Raw genomic sequence first — 11,264 nt, forward strand, 5'->3', positions numbered from 1 at the left:
TTTTCATATTTCCAAACATAATTGATGACACAACAAATTAATAGATTGTGAATAATTATTATGTCATTTGTTATTATGGTTACTTCGACGGCAAAATTAAAACAAAAAATTAAATATTTAAATGATTAAAAAAAGACTTTAAACATTAAAAAAAGGGGTCAAAAGTTATTTGACATAACAAAGTATTTTTTTTAATCTTAAATTATCTACTTTTTATCTCATTCATTGTCATTTTTCTTTATCTTAAATCATCCTTTTCAATTTCATCCCACTGATTTTTAATTTTAACCTAATGGATTCCCTTCTCATAAGAATGAGTCCAATATCCAATACAAACGTGATCCCACGGCAGATAAAACAAATATTTTCCAATTCTGTGCAGTCCTTTTCCTTCTTGTGAATGCCACTCAGCATCATCCCAATATCCAACTCAATTCCTCAAATCACTGGGATTCCCCCATTTCATAAAATTCAATTTACCACGCTATGAATTTAATACAAATATTAAAACCATTTTATAATATCATCCAATTATAAATCATCAAATTATTTTTAAAATTAATAAACTATAATTAAATGATTATAAAATTTGTTTATAATTTATGATAGGATGAAAAAGAGGATAAAGCAAAAGGCACATTGGTAATAGGAAGAAAGAAAGAAAGAAGATTAAGATAGTGCATCTCCCGAAACAGTTGACCTTGTGAGATACAGACACAGCACCTTCAATTCTTCATTTCTCAAATCGCAATTCGTAAAACCATAACAACACAAAGTGTCTCAAATTCACATTAAATTCTCCCTCCCCGAAAAGGATGTCGTTCGAGGTGGAGGAGGAGGAGGAGGCGTTCGAGCACACGCTCTTGGTGGTGCGCGAGGTGTCGGTGTACAAGATCCCGCCGCGCAGCACCTCCGGCGGCTACAAGTGCGGCGAGTGGCTCCAGTCCGACAAGATCTGGTCGGGCCGGATCCGCGTCGTGTCCCGCCGCGACCGCTGCGAGATCCGCCTCGAGGATCCGAGCTCCGGCGAGCTCTTCGCCGCGTGCTTCGTCTACCCCGGCCAGCGCGAGACCGCCGTCGAGCCCGTCCTCGACTCCTCCCGATACTTCGTCCTCAAGATCGAGGACGGCCAGGGCAAGCACGCCTTCATCGGGCTAGGGTTCAACGAGCGCAACGAGGCCTTCGATTTCAATGTCGCGCTCTCCGATCACGAGAAGTACGTCCGCCGCGAGCACGAGAAGGAGGCCGGCCACGGTGCCGCCGCCGCCGCCGAGGAGTCGCAGATCGACATTCACCCCGCCGTCAATCACAGGCTCAAGGTATACCGATCACAATCTCTACAATTTAACTGTTTTGATTACGCAATTGAACTGTAATTCGCGATGGTGATAATGTTTACTTTGAGATGGATTGTGGATAAGTAAAAGAAATTTTGAACACGCTGAGATGTATAATTTCATTGGTTTAGTTGTTGAGTTTGAGTGAATGAAGCATGATTTAATGTTGTGGTTAAGTGGATCACTGAGATGATGCTTGTGTTGAGCTTAATTCTTTAGTATCTACTGTATGCTATTTTGTTGTTGTGATGATGAATTAGGATCTGTTTTGGATAAACTTCTCCATACTTATAGAAGAAGAAGAAAATAAGAACATAAAATGATTTGAGCTTCTCGTATAAGCGAAAATCAATTTATGCACTTAATTTGTATAGAAGCTCTTTTCATTTAACTTCTCCAAAAAAGGTTAGGTGCACAAGCTGATTTTAGCTTGGGTAAAAGCTCAATGCATTATACCTTTTTGTTTTCTTTTCTTATAAGTGCTTATAGATAAGTTAATCCAATCAGAGCCTTATTTTGCTTTGGTCAAATCTGATTTTTTAGAGCAATTTCTAGGGGGGTTTCAGATTTTGATGAATTTACTTTTTTTCTCTTGTCTTAACAGTATGTTTTTCTTACTCCGTGGATCATGGCTTTTCCTGTATTTGAGATGGGTGTGTTTGTTATTTTGGCCTGTAGGAAGGGGAAACCATTAGGATTAATGTGAAGCACAAATCAACTAGTGGAACTGGCATGCTTTCAGCTGCTGGCCTAACCGGTGGGCATGCTGCAACACCAAAGCCAAAAACCGTGAGTCTTGCTCCCCCACCAAGTGGGGCTGGGAAAATCAGGTCTCCTCTTCCACCCCCACCAAATGATCCCGTTGCTGCTCGGATTGCTTCCACCGGTTGCGCTACAGGTCCTAAAGGGACATATGAAAGTGTGAAACATTCTACCGACGCTTTATCAGATTTTTCTCAACTTCAGGTATGCTGGTTCTGCTCGCCCTATTGGCTGTTTTGCATGTTGTTCATGTAATTGAAAAGTTTAGGGTTTAATGGTTATTGCATTGCATGGCATAACAGCAACGTCATGTCTTATAATATGTTTATTGTTTTAGTCTTAGATCCTGGTCATCAATCTAGATTCCTACATATAGTGACCATAGTGATTTGAAAAATAATCAATCATCAACTGACTTTCTGGAGCATCCATCTCAGTTTTAACCATGAGGCTTTCTGTGTTAAAGTCCCAGACGTAGTCCAAAATAATGAGTAACATTCACATTTCTTGTTTGTTTGCATTTACAGAAAAATCTTCCCTCAACGACCACCTCCGGGTCGACCACAGCTTCAGGATGGGCAGCCTTCTGATTATATATATGAGCATTTTAACAATGAGGCTTTTATTATTCTCTGATTTTTTTGGTTCTTTATTTTGAGAAAAGAAACGGTGGAAGAATCTGCAGAAAGAGGTTGCATAAGTGAAGTTAGCACAAAATACCAAGTAATTCGATTGCTTGAGGAATGAATATCCTGGAAATATTTATGTTTTTCTTTGTTTGTAATAACAGTTTTCTCATATCTCTATAAAAAGTATTACTCCCCGATCTCCTACCCCCGAAAAGAATCTTTCTTTGACTGAGGTGTGCTTGTGATTTTATGTTCAAGGGACTGTTCCGGATGTCATGTGTCATTGTAATAATTATAATTACAAAGTGACAATGTTCATTTCAACAGCTGCTATATGTTGTTACACTTGTGCAACAGACAACAGCTTTGTGCCTATGTAGCTCTACTAGGACGATTGTACTAAATTCTAAAACTCAGAACTTGACATTATATTTTTTGGGGCTATAAATTCAGATTTTGGATTTGTTTGAATAAACTCTTTTCATAAATACTTATTGGAAAAGAAAATAAGAAAGAAAAACGGAATAAGTTGTTTGAGAAGTTAAAATTAACTAGTGTTCAAGTTAAAAATAAGCTTTTAAAGAAATTAATGAGACTTTCTACAAATTAATTTATACAATAGCTAATTTTAACTTTTAGAAAAGCATATTCCACTTTTTTCTTTTTCTTTTGTTCACTTATAATTGTTTATATGTTTTTTAGGCAATTAGGCCATTGCTTCAAAATCAATGGGCATGATGTGCTATCGTAGGATTGCACTAGATTAGTCGTTCAAGTTTCACGATAGAAAATTGAGGTTCAGGATTTTATTTTGAATGGTTTATCCCTTCGATCCTCTACTCAGGATTCGGATATCAAAGTAATAAATAGCCATAATATTGAACTTAATTGTATTTTTAGTCACTCAAATTAGGTTTTTTCCCCGAGTTTTCCAAACAAAAGTTTATATTTTTTAGTCACTTATTTTAAAAAAAAACTTCAGTCCCTTCAAATAAAAAATGTAACAAATTTAAATTTTATAATACCTCAATTCTGGTCGAAGGACTAAAAGAACATTTTTTGAAAGACTAAAAAATTTTCATTTAGAGGACTAAAACAGATACCCTAATTTGATTGACTAAAAATATAATTAAGCCTATTTAAATCTATAAAATCTTCTAGTGCTAGTAAAAATGTGGGATTCGTGCACACATGTACTAGACAGAAATCATATGGTAAGGAATGGTGATGAAAGAACCAAATGAATCAAAATAGAAATTATGCGGCTTTACAAAAACAAAACTACTAATTACTGCACACCAAAGAGGCGTCTGTTTACCTATTTGTCCCTTCTCAGTATACAAAATTGAGCAAGAACCCAATAATGGGCTCTACAGGCATTCTTCTCACCTGTATCCCACAAAAAATAAACTAAAGATCAGTACAAAAAATAAACCGTGTCAGCACAAAGAAACATGCTTCAAGAGTCTATACTGTTCAAACTATATAATGAATATTTCATCAACTTAAAGCACCGTGCAGTCAGAATTGATATATTGGCAAATAGCTTCTATTGATGGTCTCGTTTCAGAATTGATAGTCTGGTTTCAGAACCCAATAGGATCCATTTGATCCTTTATGCAGAGTCGCAATTTCCTTTAAAAGATTCTTGAACAGCGCAAGATCTTTCGAGGGAATACGGTCCTTGAAATACTGAACTATGCTGGCTGAATCGGAACTGCCACCTCGCTGTTGTATAAAAGTACAGATTTTCCGAATCAATACTTCAGGTTGTACAGATGAATTTTCAGTAGCCCTGGAAGATCTAACATCTCCAGATCTTGGTTGATTAGTGGAACTTGACGACACACCAAACTGATGTTCAAGCCCAGCACCAATGGCTTTCTCTTGGTTACCTCGAATTTGAGCCAATAGTTCGGCTGAAGATAATGCTTTACCAGCAGATGCCCCAGCAGCAGCAAATCCATTGATCTTGTTAGTTCCCTTGTTGGGTAATTCGTCAGATGCTTTGCTATTATTTACCAACTGGGGATTCACAGTTGATCCAAACTTCCGCTTGACAGACGATGGTGCACCAGCAGTTCCTGACCTTCCTGTCCATGTCGGAACAGATACGCTATCATGGCTTCGGAGCATTCGTGACTGACGTAAAGCTTCTGCAGCTCTTTGTGCAACCTGGGATGCTTGCTCCTCAAGTCTAATCTTCTCCTCATCATGGGCATTCATGATCAAATCATGGTTCATGGCACTCTACCACCATAGAACGAGTTTATCACAAAGGAAAAAACAAGTGGAAAAGGAAGTACTAGAAGAGTAAAAAGCATCACTTCGTAACTAGAAACAGAACAATATGGCAATATCACATTCTAATGTAGCCCAAGGCTCTGAGCATGGTAAAGATACCTTGTAATTCTTGTACAAATCAACATATGCAGTATGCTTGCTTTGTTCATAATTATCTTAATTCTTGAATATTTACTCATGCAACAGGGTGTAGATTTCCTATAATTAGTCAAATACAAGTAATGATGCATGATAAATTGGTGGATATAAGTGAAACACAAACACACAGAAGAAACTTACATGTATCCCATTGGCATCAAAAAGGCTTTTCAATATATTTGTTTCTTCACCAACCCCATTACTATGTTCGTGTTCAACCTTCTCTTTCCCCTTTCCTCTCAAAGACCCTCTCTCTGATTTGTCATCATTACCAACTGCAACATCTTCAGAAACCAGTTCAGCAGTTTGGCTATGTTTATACTTATCCTTATTTTCTTTATATGTCCCAATGACATTGACTTCTTCAGATATTTGACTGAAAATATTTGACGTTTCAGTTGACCCAGTTTCTCCATCCACATTAAGTGTGAAAAGATCTTTCATATCCCGGGCTTTAAAGAACCTTTTCTGTTGTGGGTTCTTCAATATCTTATTGGTAAGAAAATGTTTGTAAATCTGACGGTGATACACTTTCTCCTCTATAGTTCCACGCGTGATCAACCTATACACTGTCACATCCCGCTTCTGACCAATACGCCATGCACGCTCTCTAGCCTGTTAAAAGAAACAACAATCTTCTAAATAACATTTTAAGATTTAAATTTGAAACCAGAACATTATCCTCCATGATAATGAAAATTGAAACAATTTCACAAACATGAACATATCAGACACAAAATAATAAATAATTTACTCCCAAAACTAATAGAGTTGTTTGGATTGATGGTTAAGGATGGGAATGAAATAGGGTGATAAAAATGCTTCCCCTTCCATACTATTCCAATCCACTCACCATAAAATTATCTAAATGCAACTTTTGTTGTCTTTATATGATTTATAACCAACTAGCTAAGTGAACATGGTGAAAGGGAACTTTGTCTTTCAACAATTCCAAGAACAAAAGGATGTATTCAATACAAACTTACCTGCATATCAGTTGAAGGATTCCAGTCAGGGTCGAAGATGATCACCCTATTTGCACCTGTAAGATTCGTCCCCAACCCCCCAACTTTGGTTGTTAAAATGAAAATAAATATTTCACTTGAATCATTAAATTCATCTATTAAAGCCATTCTCTGTTTTACAGGAGTGAGACCATCCATTCTCCGATAAATGTGACCAGAAGTAGTCAAAAAATTCTCAAAAATGTTAAGCATTTGTTGGGTTTGAGTAAAAAGGAGAACACGGTGACCCTGTTCCTTCCAAACATTAAGCACTTGAGCTACAACTTTCATTTTCCCACTACGTTCTGGATTTCCATAATCTGGATCATTGAAGGCATGATCCCTTTCAAGCAGATCAGGGTGGTTGCAGATCTTGCGCATCACATCAATTCCATAAAGAGAGTTCCTGTGTCCATCCAATATTTGCTCCACATCAGTGCTAGCTAAAAATGCTCTATAAGCAGATACTTGCTCTGATGTAAGGCTGCAAAATAGAACATGCTCAGTTTTCTTTGGAAGTTGGGCATTCACATCAGCCTTCATTCGTCGTAGAAGGTAAGGCATGATTAAATCGCGCAGCACCACAGCACACCTATAAAATGACAAAAGTATATTGATATTATTTCGTATTGGAGGCTTACCTTCAAAGCTAACTAACTCAACATCTCTAGATGAAATATACCAATAATCTAATTTAAAATATTCATCAAGAAGTTCTTTTGCTCATTTTCCCACTACATCTTAAGGATCAGGATAGGTGAATCTCTTGTAACTTGTGATTAAAACAATATAGTTCATTAAATTATATGTTTGAAGAATAACTATTTACAAAATCCTGGAAAAATATTTCCAGTTAATGAACAAAAAACATCTATGTTATAAACAAGAAATACTTTTGGAATGAATTTTCAAATTGTTTTCTCCACTTCATCATACCTTGGTCAACTTACAAGTGACAATAAAAAGGATATGAAAATAACTGACCACCTTGACCTCATATACCCTCAAAACTTTCAATTGGTGTATTGTAGTACACCCATAAGTCTATCAGAATGTGCAGTTTATCCCTTCTGACTGCTGTCAGTGTTATTCAAATTGGTTATGGAATTCAACAGTAGGGGAGGTAAATTGCACCAATTGGAAAGTTGATGGGAGGAAATTGCTACAATTTTGTTAGAAATTCTAAAGAGTCTAAAGAAAATTATGGCACATTAGGATATTTTATTTTTTTGGGCGCGGGGGGGGGGGGCTGAGGCTAATAGCTAAGTAGGTGAAGTTGAGGATTGGTTTTAAAAGTTAAATTAAAAATTTAGTCTCTATATTGACAATTTTATATTTTGGTCCCTACATTTAAAAAAAAATCTACATGTTAGTTCTTACATAGGTTTTTTCATGAATTGATCCATACTATTAACCAAGTTACAACAGTGTTAAACACTTTCTCTACTTGACAGTAGGGACCAACTCCACATACATTTAATACCATTATAACTTTGGTTAATGGTAGGGACATTATAACTCACCTATTCAGAACAAAACTGTAATACCATTATAACTTGGTTGATACCAAAGTTTAAATTTAAGCTTTCTCTATATTTACCCTTTCCCCCAACAAAAAAAAGGTATTAACCAACCTGTATGCTGTGGATACTTGCAATGGTGAAGCATTTGCATATCCACCAACTGATATAGGAACAGAAAATTCAGCTTCAAATACAGGCAAAACACCCAATTTTCCAGGGAAAACAAAATCAAACAATGACCACAGTTCTGTCAGTTTGTTCTGAATAGGTGCACCAGTCATTATAATGCGGTGTACAGTCTGTAGCTGTTTGCAAACAAGGGTAACTTCAGCATTTGGATTCCTTATTCTATGCCCTTCATCAAGAACTGCATAACCCCATTGAATGTCAAGCAGCTGCTCCCCCAATATTCTGAGCTGCTCATAAGTGGTGATAAGTAATCCAGATTCTGATCTCATGACACGATTTATCAGGGATTCCCATTTTCTTGTACTTTTAGATGCCACACTTTTCTCATAATCACTATCACTTTTACTATTGCTTTCATAGTCTGTTTCTTCAGATTTAGCTCGCTTCTTTCTTGGAGCAGAATCTTGAGCAGAATCATGTAAAAGCTCTACATGGAATTTTGGGTACCACTTTTTAGCTTCCCTTTTCCACTGTCGCAAGAGTGTAACGGGACAGACAATAATGCTGGGTTTGTACATGCCACTAAAATGCAATGCACCAAGAAATGACAAGACCTGAACAGTTTTACCAAGCCCCATCTCATCGCCAATAATTCCACCAGCTCTTTGGCAATGCAATTCCCACAGCCACTGAACACCGACCTTTTGATAGTCAAACAGAGCTTCAAATATGTTATCAGGGATTTTCAGCCCACCTTCTAATGTTACATAAGAAGATTCCTGATCATCAAGTTCAACATCTTGTTCTTCTAAATTTTCACAACTTGAAGAATCCAAGCAACCATTCGTGTTTTCTGCAAAAAAAAAAAAAAATCAATAAATTGAATATGATGTTATGAACATAAACAGAAGATTATATAATACTATAGCAAACAAACAAACAGAAAATCTAGAGTGAAATGAAGTGGAACTACTTTATGATAGATCACATAACATTCCCTCACATCAACTGATGGCCAATACACATCTTTTGCTTTATCAGAATCACCTTTCATTATCTTTAATAAAGGGACTATTGATCTAGGAAAAAATTGGATGTATAGGTCAATGGATTATCAAATATCTAGTATCAGCGCATAATTACCGATTCACGTGCAATCTTACTCAGCAAAAATTCAGATTGAAAAACTGGCATTTTAAAACAGCATGCAACAAGCACATATAACACCAAAAGAATCAGCACAAAAGAAGAGAAGTCACCATATGCATATAATCAAATGCTGATAACAAATAACAATAATAACAAACAATATTCATGTTAAATTTTTTAAAATATAACCAAATGCAACTAGTTTGAATGGTTCCATATTGGCATCATCTCTAACAAAGATTGTCAAATTTTACGAGTTTAATTATTTATACATAAATATCACATCAGCTCCTCTTGAGAATTCGAATATATCATGAGGCTTGCAACTTTATTACTAGATAGGAAACTTAATGGAGTTATAAGAGCACCTATTGAAATACTTATTCATATTCCTTTTTACCTTTCTCCTGTGGTCCAGGTAAATAAGGATTTGACCCAATTTTTCAATGAGAACATTACATTTTAAACATACCACTTTCTTCCGGATGTGAATCCTCACAAGAAACACGCTTGGTCCATTTCCTACCAGGCAGAGGCCGCCTCTTTTTCCTTTTTGAATCTTTATTCAGCTCCACATCTAGAGGTTTGGAAGATTTTAGTGGTTTCTTGAGCCTGCGAAAAGGAATAGTGGGCGCATCAAGCTTTGGTGCAGCTTCAGGCTCAAGTAACTTGGTGGTTGGGCGAGATCTTGCTGCCTCAGACATGGATCTGGCAGCTCTTTCAATACTGGCAGAAGCGAGGTCACCGTCATTTTCTTCCTCAGCTGCATTATGACTAGTTGATGTTTCAGGTTGTTGAAAGCGGCGCTCGAAGCCCTCCAACTTATGAAAAGGAGTTAAAATTCCTTTTCTCACCAGTTCATCCCTTTCCTGAACCATAAGTAGTAGAAAATGAGTTCTTCTATTTCTACCTCCACCATTGATATCCTTAAAATTCAGTACACACTTAGCACTTTATCACATGAACAAATATTTATAATATAAACACTATTTTAGATTAAGAAACAAATAACAAACTAGGGCAAAAAAAAACTGTAATAAACTGTAATTAGTAACAAACAACTCACTGTTTCAACAAAGCCTGCAGAGGCTGCATCCAGAACAGCATCAAAATCAGCATCCTCATCAAACGAGACTTTCTTAGGCCGCTTTCCTGCACTTTTGTTCAATTTTTTATCCTCTTTAACCTTTCTCTTTGATTTCCGTTCTTCCTTAACTAAACTAAGGACCAATTCTTCATGCTCAGCACTTTTGGAGTCATCATCCTTGAACAAATCCAAAAGCTCTTTCTCTAGTTGAGCTTTCGTCTTCTCCAGGCTCCTCAGCCTATCGGCAGCAAGAGCACGCTGAAGGTTCGAATTGCCATCGGACTCACCCTCGGCGGTCCCTCGCCCTGGGCCGTCCTCACCAGCATCACTACATTCTTCATTATCTTCAACATTACTCAACCGTTCAACGGCGGAGGCAACCGCGTCAATTTCAAATTGAACAGCTCTCAACTTCTGACGAATTTCAGCTTTATCATTAGCCGATGGATCAACATTTTCAGGTAAATCAGAACGCTCTTCCTTGGCGCTACCTTCGACTTCAGTAACGGTCACTAAATCATTCCTAGTAGCCTACAAATAAAACATCCTCTCCATCAAATCTTAAGGTTTAATTTCAACTTTCAAGTAAACACCGCTATGCTTAGGAATTTTAACACCGAGTTCTGAATTAAAGTTTGACATCAATTTCAAATGAAACAGAATCAGTAAAACTCGAAAAAAATGTTGAAAAGGCAGAAACTGATTATACCTTTTCCAAAACGTCGCGCTCGATGTCTTCGGGATTGGCAGACTTTACACCCAAACTAGAGAGCAAAATTCGATCCTCCTCTTCCTCCATCGGATTACGAAAACGTTAACGAGTTCTCGCTGTTATCATTGCGCGGCGGAACTGCAAACCTAGCTACCAAAACAAATGACGGCGATCGTTTTCACCGTAACTTAACTGCATTTAATCTCTGTTCGACGATTTCGATGCGAATGAAAGAACAAGAAGTTTCTTCTTCTTCGTCTTCGTTGGATTCCCGTTTCGAAGAGACCGCGTCGTTTGGGGTTTTTTTGTTTCGGTTTCACCCCTCTATTTTTTTCCTACTTGGGTGACGTCACGTCTTAACGCTAGAATGAGTCGTCGTTTGCTTCCTGCGCAAGATTATGGAATGAGATTGTTTTTTTTTTATCGGAATAAGAGTTTCTTCAAAAAAAAAAAAAAAGATTGGCACATAAAAAATGAGTTTTAACTTTGA

The 11,264-nt window shown here is 37.0% G+C and overlaps 2 protein-coding genes across 2 annotated transcripts; one reads left to right on the forward strand and one right to left on the reverse strand.

Annotated features, from left to right (window-relative positions):
• The first annotated feature begins 381 nt into the window (after positions 1 to 381).
• On the forward strand, positions 382 to 3,054 carry LOC100787962 (uncharacterized protein At1g03900). Its single transcript, XM_003542377.5, has 3 exons — positions 382 to 1,319; positions 2,016 to 2,303; positions 2,627 to 3,054. The coding sequence occupies exons 1-3, from the start codon at positions 816 to 818 to the stop codon at positions 2,687 to 2,689; spliced, it is 855 nt and encodes a 284-aa protein (XP_003542425.1). The 5' UTR covers positions 382 to 815; the 3' UTR covers positions 2,690 to 3,054.
• Positions 3,055 to 3,994: 940 nt separating this feature from the next.
• On the reverse strand, positions 3,995 to 11,251 carry LOC100820025 (protein CHROMATIN REMODELING 8). Its single transcript, XM_006593966.4, has 7 exons — positions 10,772 to 11,251; positions 10,042 to 10,593; positions 9,448 to 9,844; positions 7,809 to 8,679; positions 6,157 to 6,766; positions 5,312 to 5,785; positions 3,995 to 4,978 (listed from the first exon to the last, which is right to left on the reverse strand). The coding sequence occupies exons 1-7, from the start codon at positions 10,859 to 10,861 to the stop codon at positions 4,295 to 4,297; spliced, it is 3,678 nt and encodes a 1,225-aa protein (XP_006594029.1). The 5' UTR covers positions 10,862 to 11,251; the 3' UTR covers positions 3,995 to 4,294.
• Between the last annotated feature and the right edge of the window lie 13 nt (positions 11,252 to 11,264).

The sequence above is a fragment of the Glycine max genome, chromosome 13 (assembly GCF_000004515.6).
Source record: "Glycine max cultivar Williams 82 chromosome 13, Glycine_max_v4.0, whole genome shotgun sequence".
Classification (NCBI taxonomy): Eukaryota; Viridiplantae; Streptophyta; class Magnoliopsida; order Fabales; family Fabaceae; genus Glycine; species Glycine max.